This window comes from Dreissena polymorpha, chromosome 7 (assembly GCF_020536995.1).
Source record: "Dreissena polymorpha isolate Duluth1 chromosome 7, UMN_Dpol_1.0, whole genome shotgun sequence".
Lineage (NCBI taxonomy): Eukaryota > Metazoa > Mollusca > Bivalvia > Myida > Dreissenidae > Dreissena > Dreissena polymorpha.
This window is the reverse complement of record NC_068361.1, coordinates 39,055,558-39,075,470: the sequence shown is the minus strand read 5'-3', so window position 1 is coordinate 39,075,470 and position 19,913 is coordinate 39,055,558. Positions and strand designations below refer to the sequence as shown.

Genomic DNA, 19,913 nt, shown 5'->3' with positions numbered 1-19,913 from the left:
GGTTTGTTCACGTGTTTAAGAGTTTTACTTGATTTCGGATCTTCCGATTGTAGTTATTCTTTGTATGGCAAGTTTTATTGTTTGAAGTTTAAGCATACTAATATTGGACAGTGCTTATGGATCTTTAATGTATCAACACCAGATGTACTACAAAGGGGCAGCATTTGTCTTCTTATTTTTGCTTATTTAGTCGGTGATGTATTGCTTAAATACAAGCGCATGTTTTTAATTAAGAAATAAGCTACCTTTACAATCATATATTTCCTTTTAATGGTCTATTCAAATGAAGGTCGCAACGACTGTTTGTCGGACGATGCTTAAGTGTGGTAGCTGTGATGTTACTCACGAGGAAGGTAGTGAATGTTATACTGTCGTGGGATAGGACGGATACTTTGTGCGGCGTAGTACTTTTTATCCTGCTACGTGCCAACATCTGATATTTGCCGCATTGGAGGATTATCGTTACTGTTGAAAAACAACAACGATACATATATTTGCTTCTTTATTAGTCTTATTAATTTAGATTGGTGTTTTACAAAGATATTTTTCTAGAAATATACCGCAATAAATATATTTTAAATAGATGAATCAGCACAACCTTGATTGGTATAATATGTAAATTAATGCAAATCTAGCTTATATACGTGTTAAAAATACATTGACAATCAATATATTGATTTTTCACAAATACTACGTTGAAAGTGTAAATGTCTTAACAAATAAAATTCAGATGGACGCTTGAATATGTGACAGTAAATTGGAACGTCCTTTTTTACGTTCTTACAGGTAAATAACATCCGCTGTGTGTCTAAAACGTGCACACATACATATGTATTCATATATTCAACAGCCAACATGAGCTTTGTTTTAATAAGGGACCCATTTCAAGTGTATTTTGTCTTATTTGACATACACTTTTGACGTTTTGTTTGTCCTAATGTTTAAAAAATGGGAGTTTCGTTGGCTTTAAAATGTCACTTACCTATATATTAAGTTTAAACGCCGACACAACTCGTTCTGTTTATGATGTTATTTATTTTGTTATATTGTGTAATTTTAATTATTCGCAGTTTGAAAACGTGAAGTGTTTCTTTAAGATGTGTAATGAAACGGTTAGTGTGTGTTCCTGACTGAGACATGGTGCTTTTCTATGACTGACAAATGCCGAGGTTTTTGTTGCAATATGAGTATTGTTCACAGCAGTCACGTGACTGACTGCACGGATGTCCGTACCAGCAGCTGTAGCACACGTGAGCGTCTTTGTCACACTTTGAATATCGTCTGCAGCAGTCGTCGTTCGTCAGGCACTTGTCACGGAAACACTCGCGGTCCCCGAGATTTAGCCAGGGCTTGTGGTAGTTCTGGTAGTATCTAGAACGATAGTATCTGAAAATGTACATGAACTCGCTTGTTGTTGCAATGATCATTCATTTTCACGTGTGCACGTCAATGTATAACACTAGCTAAATCCGATGTTCACAGAACAACTTTATCTTTGGCTGACATATACTGACGAATAGGCATCATAATTGATTACATCATAACGTCTAATTTTCAGAGTTCACCTCTTATTTCGATAACATTTAGTACTGTTTATTATAGAAACACATACAATTGTGTCCTTATTGTAAGTTTGTAGCTTCCCTTTTCTTTGATATATTTCTGTAAATTAAAACTACTTTGTACCCGTTGCCCATAGAACGCTGTCTCAAATTGATGTACAACTTAACTTTATTGTTAGCATTGCAACTGTCAAATTTAATTGTCAATATTTTATACGCATTTTTGTATGATAACCCTTAGATAATGATACGTAAAACTTTACTAATTTATACGACGAATACATAATATTGTGCACGTATTTATTTAAACTTGTTGGAACGTTTTAACAAGGACAGAACTGCCAAAAATATGTCATATGTACACAGTAAATTTTGTTCTATTTTCGGTTATTTAACAACGTTCAAAGTACTCGAATATTTGCAAAGTACTTGTTTATTAATGTGCATGTTTTGTTAGATACTATAAGTATGTCATGACCCATGTCATATCTTAAACATCAATGTAATATACGGCTTTAGTTGTATAATAAAAACATGTTCAAATAATAATGTAATAATAATAAGTAAGGATTAAGCTATTCTTCTAGTAAGTTGGTGAATATTTATTAGCAGCATCGCAATCAGAGGAAAAGAAAGAAGTAGCAGAATAAGTAGCATAATACGTATTAACCAATCTTAAAAACAATCATTATTAATTTCATAAGTACAAAAATGTCATCACTAACATAACCAAGGTAAATATTTAACAAACGTGATATCTGTAATTTAAAACGGCAACACATACATATTGCAATTACGTTGCAGACGTTGAAAATGTGAACCTCAATGTACTCAAAAATTTATACCAGGGTAAACATATATCATACTTGATGTCCGTAATTTTAGAGTGGCAACCCACAGAGAATGCAACCACAATGCAATGGTTAAAATTGTGACCTATTTTCGGAAATATATATTTAAAGGTAACTGATTTTATACCACCTATTCCTTAAACTGTCAATGCTTTCTTATACAGTAAAACATATAACGATTGAGTACGTCTTTAGAAAAGTAAGGATTAACTCGTCCTGGGTTGTTCGGTAAAGCAATACATTTACTATAAATGAAAGGCATCAGGTATTGATACTCGCTAAGATAACCTGTTATTTACACATTTTATGCAGTTCAGACTTTTTAAAAGAAACACCCGTTTTTTTCATTTTATATTATATCTCACTTACCGCGGATCAATGTAAATGATGTGTAAAGGTCTATTTTTAAAGGCGTATGAATATTTGCATTATTCTCGTAGCGAGTTTATACTGGTTTTTTTTTAAATTATTTATAGAACATGAAGGCATTAACATATAAAGCGTATACTTATTCATATTTTTATGACTGTGTATGTAAGCAAGCCTTTTACAGCAAATAACAATTAAAATGGATACAAATTGTAACAAGAAATAATGTCGTTTGTTATTTTAACCGTGGGATAAATGAAGAGATATATATTTGCTATAGAATAACATGTATACATTAGCAAACGACAAATATATAGTCGGAGCTAAGCAATTATAATGAAAAGGTGTATATACATATGATATAATGTTTCTCTATTGTGCCAATCAATTGCAAGCCAATATTGTATTTATCCAAACGCTGTCTTTAAAGTACTGCAGTTGTAGGCAATTGCATCATAAGTTTGGTATTTGTATTATTATTGATGTATGTGTTTGACACTATTTAAGTACAATTGCCAACGAAAACAACAAGAATTATGTTAAGGCATGACCTCATTACAACACTCACCTATTGTAGTTCCGAGACGACCCTCGACTGTTTCCCCGGTTACCATAGTAATACGACAGACTTGCATACCTATGAAGACCAACAGTAACATTGGCGATTACATGTAATGGGTGCAATATTAACAGGTGATTTTTAATTGTTATCCTCAGAGTGTGGCATGTGTTACATATCAAATATTATAACAGCATCAGGTTTAAGAAAAGTTGCTTTTTCAAAAGTGTATATTAACAATCATAATTTCCTCGACGTGAAAAAGGGGAGCACATTTCAGATTATAAAAATCACACATACGTAACGCCGTAACGTATGCAAGCTCAAATATTATAGGCAACGTTGTAACGTGTAGATGAACGATTTTGAACTCGTTTTGGTATTAACAAGATTTCGGACAAAATTGCGGGAAAACATACAGACACATGTACATTTAATATGATGTTTATATTTAATTATATAATACTCATATGAGATGCACATACATCAATGTATTAACACATCAATTTACGTATTCCAAGAATACACTACACAATTGGTTGCAAACCACCGAAATACTAGAATTGAATGTTACCAATGTATCCATTCAATCACTACACTAAACGTATTGCCTACCGTTTACTAGGTGGTAACACGACATTTTCTTGTGCAGAGTGTATATTGTAGCTGCCTTTTGATGCTTTGACATCTCGTTGGTCAGTTGTACCAGACAATGAGGCATCGTCGAATTCTAAGAACGGGTGTCTTCTATAGGCTAAAACTAAATAATACAACTCAATTTCATATAAATTGAAAACGAATTAGAGTATGTGAATGAACCGGACAGGCATTACTTTATAAACGTTTACACTGTAAAAATGAACACAATTTATTGCCCGTTACACTTATTATAGTTTAAGCCAGCACTTCAATTGAACATGGTAATCCAATGTATGCTTTACTTTTGATAAAATGTTTATTTTAATATGAAAGGTTAAGATATTCCTAATGTTAATAAATGAAAGGCATACTCTCGTTTACCGGTACTATCAACCATTCGTATAAAATTGGTAAAAAGTGTCGTTTGGGATTGTTCTCCTATATATTATTTATTTCCTTTGCTAAAATATCCATGGGTATCGTGAATGCGAAATGTGAATACTCAAAAGGTTAGTTCATAGTGGTCTTATGTAGAGACACATCAATATGCGGACTTTAACATATTATCAAATTCAAACGGGTAAAATGACACAGAGCTGCTGGATTGTTTTTGCAGAAAAGTATGAAATCAAGCTATAGACAACATACTCTCTATATAATATGAACACTTTATTTTACCTGAAATGGAGCTGTGTAGAATGAACATAAAGAACACGGCTGTAACAATTCTAACAGTTTGAGCGAGGGTCTGATAAGATGCCATGGTAATTACCGATTACAGCTCCTGAAAACATGGCAACATATATATACACGGTCGTAGATTACTGCGTATGAAACAATACCAATATCAGGCAGGCATGATAAATCAAAACTGTTTAATGGCGCTTATCACTATTTAAATGAATCAAACGGAAATACATATGTATCGATGCGCCAATTCATCGTATGAATTAAGAGCAATCAATCCAAATAATTTAAATAATGTGAGATACCCTATCCCCATACACATAAACAGTCATTAACGTTTTGCGAAAAATAAGTTCCATGGTAGCATAATATAGCGTTGAATACAATACACAAAAGTCATCTAAATATTATTTCTTACAAAGTGATAGACAATACTGAAACACATAACAAATCATTTCTATGACATTAGCTGGGGCTACTGACTTACAGCGGTCAATGTTTTTAAATGGTGATGAAACCGGTTTCAATGCTAGTTTTACTTCTTCCTTAACCTTTACAAATCGTGGCCATTAGAATTCAATTTATCGTCTAAAGTACAACTGCCGTCCAATTTCTGAAGAACAAGGAGTAACAAGTATAGTTTTCATATGCAAAAGTAACACTTCTAAATTGGCTCAGTGTAATCAAGTTAAAACGATATATATTACACACAATGCTAGCCATTGAGGGTGAATGTCAAACAATGCAAAATGTTTGTTAGGTTGCTTTGAACAATATTTTGTTTAAAGTGAAAAGTTATTAGGTTTAAATAAAACGTGTCTAGCGTTTCATAGATTTACAAACGACCAATGGTAAATGATGTACAACTTAAGGTAATCTGCTTATTTAATGATGCATATGTTTGTTTTATTTTTATTTAAAACGATGTGTAAATTCATTTGAAATTACGCATTGATATTAAAATGTATGCGCAGGAATTATTACATCCAGACATGCCTGTTTGCCGTTTGTAACCATTCTTGACTTCAATACCGGAGTAATCTTATTATTCGGGGGTACATTTCTCCCACAGTAACGATCTCCTTTAAATTCGAACATCACAATGGGGGCGATGAAGCCTTCTGGATCTATTTAACCGATGTATTTGTAGAAAAATCCTCAAACAAAGACTCATCTATCGATTCTGCGTTTAAAAGCCCCTTCGAGAGAAATTACTTTGATATAATCCAGTCTGCTCCAGTAGTTGACACATTCAACGCAAACGGCATTGTGCATGTTTGCTTTCACATTCCCAGTATGTTATTTATAATTGAATACTAAAAGTGAACTTAAGCGTTGTCTAATTTTATTTAACAAAAACGTATACATAAATGAAATATGTCACATTATTTTATAAGATGATTTTTTATTAAATCAGGTATCAAGATTTATTGTATTTACATACTATTCATCATAATATAATACTGAAGTATGTTCTGTGTTTAGTGATTCAAACTATACAACACAGTCGAATCGGCTCTTATTATTTTGAATTTGCGGTTCTCAAAGCTTAGCCTCAGTCATGTGGGTACTGGTTACACAATTATATAATTATCAAGTTCGTTGACTGATCATTCCGATCTTGTTTCACACCCGACTGTAGTTAAGTGGTTTCAGTCGTAAGTCGGTTATAATCTGGAACGGATACACTATTTTGAACCTCCCTTATATTAACTGTGGGTTTGTTCTGTGGAAGGAATCATATATAATACGCATTATGCTATGAATTGCAAGTTTATGTTACACGTCTAATTAAAGAAAAGCACATTTGAATTGTATGAACCATGTTCAGCTCACTGATAGTTGTATTGTGTATTGCTTCAAACTGTTTAGAATAATTTTAAAACCACGGCACGTAACTTTTGCTATATACAAAGAAGGAAAACTACCGTGGGTTATTAACCCGATATACCAACGGAGATAAGTATGACGTCACTTTGATTGTCTTTGTTGTGGTGACGTCACGTTTTCGCGGAAAAGTGGAGTACATTCGGTTAATATAATTCTCATTTATAACCTTTAAATCACGGATAACTTATTTATGAAATCGTGTTAGAATCAAAATAATCGACGGTTACCGTTGGTTATTGCGGTAATAACCAACGGTATGTCGTTCCGATGCTTGTTATCAAACCTAATTCTTACGCATCGGAACTCCATACCGTTGGTTATTACCGCAATAACCAGCGGTAAACCGTCGATTATTTCTTAATTATTTATTCATGTTCAGTCGTGTGTTCATAAAACCTATGGAGATGTTTCGTTTCTCGTTTAATAATGCGACAGTGGCTTTGTGCTTTAATTACATGAATAGAAAGCCATCTATTTTCGGTCGGACGTGTATATTAACGTATTGTGTTGTGTGTTTGTTTTTAAACGCAATTATTGTTTACGTTTGGTTTGGGTTATGAGCTTTGCCATATTGTTTTAATTCGGTAGCATCCCATTCATATATAGCTTCCTACTATATCAGGGTTTTGTCATGCTGGTGCAACTCAAATTTCAACTTGTTTATATTGCGATGAATACCATATTTTCTTTTCATCATAATATAACTAAACTGTTATTAATAACATTTCAATAAAACCATCATGCGTATATGAATTGAATACAATAGAGCAAGAGCAAACATTCGTTAGTTATCAAAACAAAGTGTTAATTTCACTGACATCAGTAACTTGTGAACAGGCTATCCTGGATTGTATGATGATGAAAGTTAGTAGTGTAGTGGTGTAAAGGCTACACATAGTTTTAGTAAAACATATACCATGATGTTTATTAACGCATTTTCGATGTTAAAACCCATATACACACTATATTATTTATTGCGCACTCGTTAGCTATGTTTTTGGTGTGCTTTATTTATGATACAAACTGATAAATGCCAATGTGCGGTACACACATTCACATTATTGTTTGTCTGAATATGAGATGGAACACAGAAATATATTAGCCAAGCCGTGATGATTAATGGAATAATATAACGCCTCACACACAGAGCAAACATATGTCGATGTGCCTAGTGTTTGTATGTTGCAAAAACTATAGCAGTTGAAGGTTTTTAACTCGGCATTTTATTAAACAATAGGAAGCTTAATGCGTGCCCTTCGCGCAAATTGAATGTTCAGCGGATCACATAACTCTATAAAGATTGTACATGTATGATGCATTTTAACATATCTGCAAGGATCTTTATATTAACTGTATTAACAATTTTATAACATCGATTTATTAGATATTGTATATGATTGATAAGGAAGTGAAGCTTCATTTCTTGGGTATATGTCTTAGTAATGATAAAAAATAAACACGTTTGCTTTTGTAAATGGATACATACTTAAATAACATAGTTCGGGACTAATTTTATCATTACTGTGTTAAATAAAAATGGCAACATCTTTTGACACATATTCAATACAGCGATAATGAAACAAAAACAAAAACTCTGCCTTTCAATATAATTGTAGTTTAGATAAATGCCTTTGTTAATTAACATTACAAGACAATACAAACCAACACTTAAAAACCCAATCGCATCTCGGGTCACCGCGTGTGAACGATCAATGAAACTCAAAATACCCTCAAGTAATCACACACTTAACAATTGTCTAGAATACCAGTAATATTGGTTCACATTTAATTTAACTGGTTTATATAAGACAATACCATTCTAAACCCATCACAAAAAAATAAATAAATTGTTTATGAAAAAAATGTTACCTCGCAAATTTTATGAACCTTTAACGGAATTTAACGTTTTAGAATAGCTTGGTCACCTGATTCGACATGTAGTAAACAATTTATGAACAACGTTACTGATATTCGTACACGATTTATTTGTTGTCTTACACTCTGACATGTGGGGAAGAATGCCAAATACTAGTGTTTTGGGATGTTATTATACACGCGTGTCTTGAAACTTTTTATAGTAATATAGCATACTTGCATAATGTTTGTACCATTTTTGTGGACCTGGTCAAAATCTGTGATTTAAAAAACGTTGTCGATCAATTAATACGAAAACGAACCTTAAGTAGTCCACATACATATTTATTATAATCGGACATGTTTCCGAAAAATTAGCATGATGCATTAATCAGAAACATTCTCAGTGTCGCAAAATAATGCACAATGTTGCTCGATGGCTGTCATCGAATGAATTGACACGCATGACCGTATTCGTGTTTTAACCTTTAGGCGACATGCGTAAACAAACACTGTGCCAAAAATAACGAGTACTTTTTTATGTTAACTCTCTTAACGCACTCTACTGCAATCGGGAGACAATCCAATCCGTATAAATCACATGGCATAAAAAACATGTGCCATAGTTTGTGTTGGCTATAACTCCCAATCGTTGTATCTGATCAAATAATGTTCACGACTTTAAAATGTCGTATTTATTTTGAATCATATTTATTGTCATCGTAGTTGACTAAGATGGAAATCGACTTAAAGTTGAACAACGAAAATACGTGCTTTATTGATATTTAACATAAAATATGTTATTTATCATGGGTCATAGTTGCAGAACAATCAAATTATATATAAAAGGTACACGGACAATCAGCTTATGCTGGAGATATTTATGTAGAACGAACATGACATTTAGCGCATCGTATATTGCTTTTTAACTGTTTTATTGACAAAACTTTGATCCGAAAATTATGTATACATCTATAATTATTTTAAAACTAATAATTCTACTTATTATGTTACTTTGCAGTTTTGTTACAATTGGCACGAACCGTCAATTAATTATTAAAAATAGCTTCTTACGTTCTATAATGTTTTTATAAAGAACTAACATACATAGAGTGTGCACTTTAGAAAAAGTAATTTTTGAGCACTGAAATAATTATAATATTTGTTAACGCAAATCGTGTGTGTGCAAAGGAGCCTATTTCAAAGTGCTATTGTTAAATCATTAAATGACATATATGCCCACATTGTCCAACGCCCAACCTTTCATGGGAAAACATATGAAATAAGCGTAATTAGAGGTACGTAGTATTTATTCAAACTTGCTTGTAATATACGAAAGCAATTATTTACAAAATGTATTTTGTTGATATCATCACAAATAGTGGTTATATATAGCACATCACCAACTTCAAACATAGTGTTATAAAAAGTTAAATTAGGGATGGCAGCGAACACCTATATCAGTTATCGAATATTCGCCAATCCATTCAATCGAATATTCGCATAAAACGGCTGGATTGATTTAACTTCTATAACTCAGTTTCGTATCCAGTAGGGGTATTAATTTAAAATATAAATTGACACAGAAATACAATTGAATATACAATTGTTGTTTTAATAAATAGAAAAAAAAGTAGCTAAATTGTAAAATTAAACTTTGAAAAAGCCTATTTAGGCGAAATATATCAGAAAAGAGTCAAATTTATTGTGTGTAAACTTCAATTGTTTTGTAAGTTATATCCGTTTGCTGAATACGAGGCTGTTTATTAACTTTGTTATCGAATACTTGTATCGCTGTCGGCTAGACTATTACCGGTTTTGTAATCGGGCACAAATTCAAGGAAAATATCACGTCATATATTTTTTCTTGAAATTTTAAAGTAAGGAGTGCATGTACGTGTATAATTTATTTAAAGAAGCATATCAATAAGGCATTCAAAAAACACCAAATATTCAAGAACAAATTAAAGGAAAAACATTATGTCATAGAATGTTATTTTTATTGGAAATTTTAAAATAACGATATCATTCATTGCGCAATTGTAGTAATTCGCACATTTTAATGGCTGTCCATACTGTGATCACAGAAACTAAATTATTATTCGCTAGTCAATTGAGCCCGATATCATTAACAAACAACAGCTTTGGGCCTTTCTTAGAGTGTGTATATTGAATTGCGCAATCAACGCTGATACGGGCCTCGTTATCAGTTTGACACGAAGAACGTCACATCAAACATGATTTCGGTTTCCAATTAGTAAGTGGCTCGCAGGTCATGACATTTTAGGGCAATTACGTTTGGAATAAAAAAAAATGCGAGTATGCGAATATCAATTGTGTTATTCGAATACTGACCATTCAATCGAATATTCGAATAATTTTGCCATCCCAAATTTAAATCACTAAGAACTTTTAAGAGCATGGGGTTTATGAACCGGTCTTTGGGCTAGCCGAAACTCACCTTATATAATATAAATCACAAACGAAACACGCGTTTAAAACATTATCAATCAAATAAACTTACGCATACAGAATACATGAATACAATAACGTGCATTGTACTAGTGTCGTAAATATCGGAACATATTAAAACAACTTGGGGATAGGTTTGCATCATTAGCATGCAAATGCATATGGTTGAACCTCAACATATATTATATATCCCATTAAGATGCATATATTGAACATTGTCAAAAAACTAGGTTTACGCCATATTGTTAATATGGTTTATACGCGCAACTAAGCATAGCTCTTCAGTTTACCGCCTTTGAGTACGGAACTTTGTAATTGAATATGTTTTCTCAAATTGCCAAAGTTCAGAGAGATAGAAAACCATTACTTGTCAAACATGTTATTTAGAAACAAGGAAATTAAATTGTTCGAGAAACCGTAAACAGAAACATACTAACATGATAACGGTAGAAATATAAGCACAAGATACTGCATACACAGCGGCAATGAAATACTCACAACTCAGTAAATTTATATGACAAATACAATTATCTGAACAAAGATAAACAACTCATTGTTCTTCCCATCTCTTAATTCTATTCTGGAAGCGAGTGATGAAATGGTTAAATCCATTATTTTGGTAACATTGGCGACTCCAAAAACTCAATTTCCTGGAATTAAATCATTACATGCCAGCAATGAGATTACTTGGTTTTCTCAGGGCAATAATGGAACAATGTCCAAAGAGTATCTTTACTTCATGCGGTTGTCAATCAAATGTATTCAATTTAAAGTGAAAATACATTGATCGCAAAATAATTGTCAAATTATAATTATTATTTTACATATTATTAATATTTGTTTTAGTATTAGGGTTATTTATATTAATATTATAATTACAATTATTATTCTAATTTTAACTATTATTGTAAGTATTATAGTTATTATTATTAGTTATATTCTTAATTAGTAGTAATACTATTATCATTATTGTTATCATTGTTTTGTTGTATAATTATTATTTGTAGTAGGATTGCTTGAATTATAATTGCTATAGGTAATCAGTGTTTGTCAGCCTTTATGAGATTGACCGCAGTCACCGATATGGTAAAGCCACTAAGGGAAGATGTCGGCCCATCCTAGTTAAATTTGTCAGTTACAGAGCTCGACAAAAACTGTACCACAAAAGGCGTGAACTTAAACACTGCCCTGGCCTAGCCAAAGTCTATGTCAACGAGGACTTAACAAAGGAACGTGCACAGCCTCTTTTTAACGCTCGAATGCTAGTTCGCTCCAAACACATCGACATTGTCTAGACAGCGGATGGGTCAGTTCTTATCAAGGCTACACGACAAGGTATTTCCTCGACCCATAGACGTAATACCCTGTCTGATCTTGAGGCGTATAAATAAGTTTTCGGGACAAAACGTATACGCCTCTATTTTTTGTGCGCAGTGTTAAAGCTTTCTATAGCCACATATGTCGCGTGCGTAAAATGTTTACATACAATATATACCTGTGGACACTTGATATGCTCAAACAAACTTTCAAAACGACTGCATCGATTGGTTGAACAGTTTTATCAGGTACCGATTGTCTTGTCTGTCTTATTGTATCAACAATAGCAAAACGGATCATCTACTTATTTAATACGAGAAATACTCGTGTTCATATCAGTTTTAGCATAGTTTTAAAATTTTTGATTGTCTATTAGCAGAGTAACACTGAAGCGAGTTAAGCTAACATGATGTACTATATACTATATTATAATTAGTATAAATGCCCCCTCTTATGTTTGCTCATATCATAAAAAAATAAATATATTTACACGGATAAAGTTTTTCCTTACATTAACCTAACTGTAACATATATTTTTGCGGTCGTTTGTTTTCATTTGTCTACATTGTATGACATATCTGGAATACTCTGAAAGGTGAACTTTCACGGTTCACTGTTCACTGGTCAAGCAAGATCTTTCTGTACTTAGGTTGACCTCTCACGGTCTATTAGTTAAGTGCGACCACTAAATACGTAGTCTTCTTAAGAAATATTGACCTTTATAGATTTAAACACTTATCTTTACCTTAGCATGCCATTTAATGCTCTTCTTGCTACTGCAATTATATTTAATATTTTTCCTTGAAGAGTATGCCTTATGTTAATATTATAAATATGTACACATGTGTGTGTATATATATTATCCCTTACATAAAAGCTTGCAGCGTATTTAATCGATAAGCGTGTGCTACGAAAACACTATGTCAGTATAATGTTAAACTCACAACTTCTCTAGAACCTTAAACTGCCACTTTTAAGAACCTTTAAAAAATCAAATGTATGTAACAAAGCAGCTGCTTGATAAACAGACCCATGGTCTAAATCACAGTGGTCTATATTTTAAAATTTAAAAAATCTTTTACTTAACACATTGATAAATTAATGCTTTAATGCTTTAATTGGCGTTCTCATGTGCTTCTTTTTCGTTTTTGTCTGAAGCATGAATATGTTAATTAAATCAGATGTTCAATGTTGTATGTATGTATGTATGTATGTATGTATGTATGTATGTATGTATGTATGTATGTATGTATGTATGTATGTATGTATGTATGTGTGTATGTGTGTATGTGTGTATGTGTGTATGTGTGTGTGTGTGTGTGTGTGTGTGTGTGTGTGTGTGTGTGTGTTTGTGTGTGTGTGTGTGTGTGTGTGTGTGTGTGTGTGTGTGTGTGTGTGTGTGTGTGTGTGTGTGTGTGTGTGTGTGTGTGTGTTTGTGTGTGTGTGTGTGTGTGTGTGTGTGTGTGTGTATGTATGCATGTATGCGGAAAACATAACTGAAACAATATTGAACATTTCACGTAGATGTATTCCTAACAAAAATGTGCATCCGTTCTCGAGAGATTCCATGGATAAACAATAACATAAAGAAAAATATTCGTAGACGGAAACGTCTATACCGAAAAGGAAAGCAATTTAACAGTATTACTAATTGGTCAAACTTTCGTCATGTCAAGAATGAGGTTGTTCTACTTTAACGTAATTCGGAAATTGAATATTTTAACAGTATTGTCAGTAATATTCTGTAAAATATATTCTCAGTAACACAAATAACTCAATTCCGCCTCTTTAAGATGATCAAACCAATATTTTTGTAGTGGGAGATACAATCAAAGCTGATATGCCCAATAAGTACTTTGCAAGTCAGTGTTCAGTTAATAGCAACCATGATCTTCCACCTATGCACCATGCAAGCTCTAACAGCCTTCAGTCTATACATATAACAGAGGAGGAGGTATTGACTCAATTAAATATCTAAATGTAGGAAAAGCGTCCGGTCCCGATGGAAAAGATAACCGAATCCTCAAAGAGGCAATGTTTCAATTAAGTTACCTCATATGTGTTTTGTTAAACTCTTGTTTAAATACTTTCAAAATGCCTTCTTCTTGGAATAGTGCAAATATGTGCCCATTTTTTTAAAAAGGCGATCCATCCCTAATGTCTAATTATTATCCAATATCACTATTAAATACTACTGAGAAGGTATTTGAGAGGATATTACATAAACACATTTTTAATTTTCTTTGTGCGAATGAATTTTTTGCTCCCACTCAATCTGGTTTCTTGCCTGGTGACTCCACTGTCAATCAGCTTACATATATCTATGATACATTTTGCAGAGCCCTAGACAATGGCCTTGAGGTCAGAGTTGTATTCTTTGATATCAGTAAAGCTTTTGATAATGTATGGCACAAAGGTCTATTGTGCAAATGACAACATGCAGGCATCCGAGAAAATCTTTTATCGTTTTTGTCAAATTATCTTACCGATCGTAACCAGACAGTAATATTACCAGGATCGCACTCAACCCCTATTGAAATTCTCGCCGGAGTCCCTCACGGTTCTATTCTAGGACCACTTATTTTTTTAGTGTATATAACTGACATTATTTCTGATATAAATGCACACATACATTTGATCGCTGATGACACCAGTATTTTCATGGTCATAAATGCACCTAACGTTACTGCATCCGTATTGCAGTCAGACATTAATACAATTTCCAGCTGGGCTGAAAAATGGTTGGTATGCTTTAACCCAAAAAAATCTGAATCAATGCTGATTTCACGCAAAATAAATATACCAACTCATCCACCATTGAATATGCAAAACGTTGATATTCTTAGTGTTGATGTCCATAAACATTAAGGTGTTTTTATGTCCAATGACTGTACATGGCATGCACATATATCCTTTGTAAAGGAAAAGGCATGGACAGGAGTTCATATAATGCGCCGATTAAAAATAATGTTTGATAGAAAAGCTCTCGAGAAAATATATGTATCGTTTATAAGACCGATCATTGGGTACTCAGACGCTGTATTTGACAATTGTACGCAAATTGAAAAAGATGAACTAGAAAAAATCCAAATCGAAGCCGCGCGAATAACATCCGGTTGTACACGTCTAGTCTCATTAGAAGAACTTTATAATGATGGGAAACTCATAGTCAACGAAGACACAAACGTTAACTAATATTAATATACAAACTGAACTCGAACAATGTTTCAAACTACTTACAGTCTCTTTTGCCCGCAACAGATGGGTCGAGTAACAATTACTCATTAAGTAATTCGTCACATCTCCAAACAATTCAAGCGCGAACGTCACTTTATTCCTATTCGTTTCTTCCGTCCACTGATTCTGGATGGAATAATCTTCCCGATGACGCCAAAAACGCTGAATAGATCAATTCTTTCAAAAGGCTCATTAACACAGATCGACCGACTGCAAATCTCATTTTTTCAAACGGCGAAAGACGATCTCAAATGTTACACACGCGCTTAAGAACAAAATGTAGTGCTTTAAATGAATATCTTTTCAGACGCAATATTATTACATCCCCGTTATGTCAATGCGGACGTCGTGAAACGACGTCACATTATTTGCTCGAATGCACTCAGTATGCACATATTCGCGACGAATTTCTTAATTCAATATCCGTATATTCGGTTCCCTGCATTGAGACTATTCTATATGGAGACAACACTCGTGACTTCTTAACAAATACTAAAATAGCTGATGCAGCTCACCAATATATTGAAAAAAGAAATGGATTTGATTCGCAATATGCTACAAAACGACTCTCAACCTTCTTTCCTCTTTTGCCATAATCATGTGTTTTAAAACGCCTTATATTCTTTCCCACAAACTCTGTCAGTCTTTTTCCTTTACCCTTCAAATGTTAACCTACAACATTTGTGTTTTCCTTTTTAACAAATGAAACTCTATACTCAGAGTTTCTCTTTCTTTTTTTACATGCCAATATTATTGTGTAATCATAAAAAACATCTATGTTCGTCTAACAACATGTAATTGTATTTGTATCAGGAGAAGAACTATATAAGACATTGTCTTTCGTTCCCATCCTATTCAATCATTTTAACTGTATGAATGTTGTATGTCATTCAATGTATAACAATTTGTATTGTTTGAAATAAATATGTTTAAACTAATCAGTGTTTGATTGTCGATAATAACAAATTTATGTTTCGTTTCAGGCAGTCACATTTAAACCGTATAATTATATTATAGTTTATAGAAGATCGAAGCGATTCAGGCGAGATATTCTGCAGTTGTGTTGAAATAAAAGCTTGCGCGGACATACACACATCAATTATGTCATATGTTGATCTCAATTCATATTGCCGGGGTTAATTGTCTTTCATTGTTTTACAGAGGAGTTCAAGGTCACCCAAGTCAGACGAGTCATGATGCTGCGAGACAGTGAAGACGAAAAAGACAGAGGAGCGCGGTTAAAGTAAACAAAAGTCGGAAGTGGACAGCAGACAATGCAGTAAAAGACGAATAATTTCGGCTCAGACACAGCGACATCGTCGGAACAACTGCATCTGGCATGTAGGGATTTGTAGAGCCAGTGGAAGTGATGCATCAACCGCAAAGAAGAGGTGGGTGGTCCAGGGTAAAGTTCGGTCAACAGAGGCGGAGACAAGTCAAGCGGCAGCCGTTGACATAACAAAACAGGGCAGTTGGTTGAAATGGGAAGGGGTCTAACCAAGAAGTTTGTCTTAAAGTGGCATGTGGAAAATTGACCACCATAGAATTGGATTTGTATACGCTCTGTATACGACGTATTGCCTAAACCAACCAAAACCAACCTTCGGACCTGGAAACTCACCTGCAAGGCCAGTAAACATAGAGCACATCCTATCTCCTTGCAGAACAGCACTTACGAGTGGGATATACCGATAGCGGCAAGACAAGATCCTTAGCGCATTTGCAGCAAGGGTTGATATGGCAGGAAATCGGAAACCATAAATGCAGACATGGCCGACCTTCACTAGTTTTGTTAAACAGGGAGGATCAGCACCAAGCAACAACAGGTCTACAAATGCAGGAATCCTAAATTCAGCGAGGGATTTCGGACATATGGTAGACCTAAAGAAGCAGCTGAAATTCCCACTTGACGTCGCCACAACCACTCTACGTGCTAACGTGCTGTTTTTGTCAAGAGCAACGACGAAGCTAGTGCTTTTTTGAAATGACAGTGCCATGGGAAGAGCGAATGGAGTAGGCACTCAAGAGAAAGAAGGCACAATACCAGGTGCTACTTGATGAGTGCCGACGACAATGATGGAACCTCCCTATCGAGGGTGGATGTCGGGACAGTCACTCTGAAGTAGTACTTGGCATCACTGGAATGGCAAGGAGACGGAAAACAGCAATAGCAGATGTCTGCAGGCAAGCAAAATAAAATAAGCATCAAAATGGTAACGGTAGATGAGGGAGCAGAAATGGACAGCTAATCGTTCTCTGGTCGAGGTTTGATCACCCTCAGCTGGCGTACCTCTGGAAGATGTCGTGGACAGCGCCGAAACATCTAATAAAGGAGGGCTCGACCTTGAGAGGAGACTGATGCGTGGACATAATTCATACTTAATAGGTAAACACGTTTGAATGATATTACACCTGTCAAGTTTAAGTGTAAAGCGAAACATACTTTAAATGAGTGACAAAACACTAGATGTACATACCTGAATTAGAAAAAAGCACGCTGGCTTTTTACCAATAGTAAAACGTGTGAATAGACGATTAATTTTTATGTGTTCTTGTTCTTATGTTATTAATAAACATACGACTTAACAGTCTGAAACAATTACAAATAGTTAAAAGGCCTTCTCCAGTGTCGAATTTTCATAGTGCTATATTTTATATCCGGGGATGATAAAGTACTGATATGTCGGTAAAGTTCATATGTATTAACCGCAGTTTATTCCCAAGGTTGTTCGTTTAGATAGTAATGATTTCACGTAGATAACATTGCAACAGTCAATCCTAGCTATTGATTAACTTTCACATCGCGGTAATTATAACACGTTTAAAGACGTTAACAGTGAAAACGACAAAACATGATATTGTTACAGACAATAGGCCGGTTAAAAATGTCGGTTTAACATTTGTTATCTAATATATTTATCTACGAAGATATATACAAATGCCCCATTGACAGATAATTGTGTTGCAAAAATTATTAGGACAATTATTGCAGACATTTTAACACGAATTAATAAAAACAAACACAAACCATTCAGAGAAAACAAAAATACTGTTGCACTGTTTGAGAAAAAAACATCGGATATAATTACTTAAAGTGTAAACGATGCCAGTCAAACTATGCTTACTTGTACATGAACCATCAAACCCAGTTTAAACTGTTCACCACATGATTTGTTCAGTGACTTAATTTCAAAGCAAAGTCTGTATATCCAAAATGTCTTCTGTAATTCAATTATTATACACCCAAGATCCAAAAACACGACTGTTGATTCACCTGAATTCCGCTGTTGACCCAAGGTATTAATGGATTGCTAGCATTATCTGATTCCCATTCAAAAGGTAAACAATTAAGATGAAAGTAATACATTTTCACTGTATCTGTTCTCAAATGGTTTCAAATCAATAATAATATATGTTAAGCCTTCAATTTAAAATTAACATACTGGTAAATATTATAAATATATATTTATATTTGATAAGCTGCATGTTTGCAAAAACATGTACACTAATTGGGCTATGTGAAGATCGATATATATTAAACCCAGTAATAATTGTCACATACTAATAATAAGCCTATTTTTTCAGTTTAGCATGGATAAGTATAATTTAAAAAATCGTGTATATACTAGTGTAAAATAATGTTGATATACAACCACTTGTGTTCATGATTCTTTATTTATGATCATCGTTTGAAGTAAGAATATAGAGGATATGTGTTGGATTTGGCGGATTATCGATTTTAATTCACGAGTTATAAAGAATAACAAAGTCTATGAACACGTGTGGATTAAAATCGATATTCCACTGAATCCAACAAACTTTATTTTAATTTTATGCTTTTTGCACAGTTTATATACATTGTTAAAGAGTTTAACTATACATTTTCGCTTGTATAATGACGTCATATCGTCAAAAAATGACGTCATTTCACAGTAAACAGTGAAAATTATCGATAATTCTCACTGATAATTTTCGCTGTTTGAAACAGTGAAACTATTATTTTTAATTCAACGATATTTCTCTATAAACCACCGGAAAGCATTAAATAAATTATTGCTAATGCAGTTCAACATATATTGATGTATAAGTAGCCATCACCACACTAAATGTATGTAGAATGTTGTATCTATTGAATTCAATACTTTTAGATTGGAGTTGCATTTAAACAGTTATTTGTCATATACACTAAGGAATATCATCTGCGGATCTTTGTAGATTTATGACAACTGTATGATATAATATAACTTTCATTGTCAGCAAGAATTGACATGATCATGAGCAGTTCGATAGTACGACCAGTATCAAATAACTATACACATCCTGTTTATGGAGTCACGTTTCGAAAGTTTGATCTTAATTCCTATATATGAATAACATTTCGATAGTTTTAATAGCTGAAAAATCCAATAAGCATAATTCAAAATAATTTCCCAGTCGAACTCATGCTTTCGCAAACAATGTTATATTTATTTATTC

The 19,913-nt window shown here is 33.5% G+C and overlaps 1 protein-coding gene across 3 annotated transcripts; it reads right to left on the bottom strand.

The window, feature by feature from the left end:
* Window positions 1-350: 350 nt before the first annotated feature.
* LOC127838377 (uncharacterized) lies at window positions 351-4,766 on the bottom strand. 3 transcript variants are annotated; one of them, XM_052366093.1, is made up of 5 exons: window positions 4,659-4,766; window positions 3,957-4,101; window positions 3,351-3,419; window positions 1,234-1,386; window positions 351-465 (listed from the first exon to the last, which is right to left on the bottom strand). In XM_052366093.1, the coding sequence occupies exons 1-5, from the start codon at window positions 4,741-4,743 to the stop codon at window positions 420-422; spliced, it is 498 nt and encodes a 165-aa protein (XP_052222053.1). In that variant the 5' UTR covers window positions 4,744-4,766; the 3' UTR covers window positions 351-419. The 3 variants fall into 3 exon arrangements, with proteins under 3 accessions (XP_052222053.1, XP_052222051.1, XP_052222052.1); XM_052366091.1 differs by lacking the exon at window positions 351-465 and having other exon boundaries at window positions 490-1,386; XM_052366092.1 differs by lacking the exon at window positions 351-465 and having other exon boundaries at window positions 490-1,371.
* Between the last annotated feature and the right edge of the window lie 15,147 nt (window positions 4,767-19,913).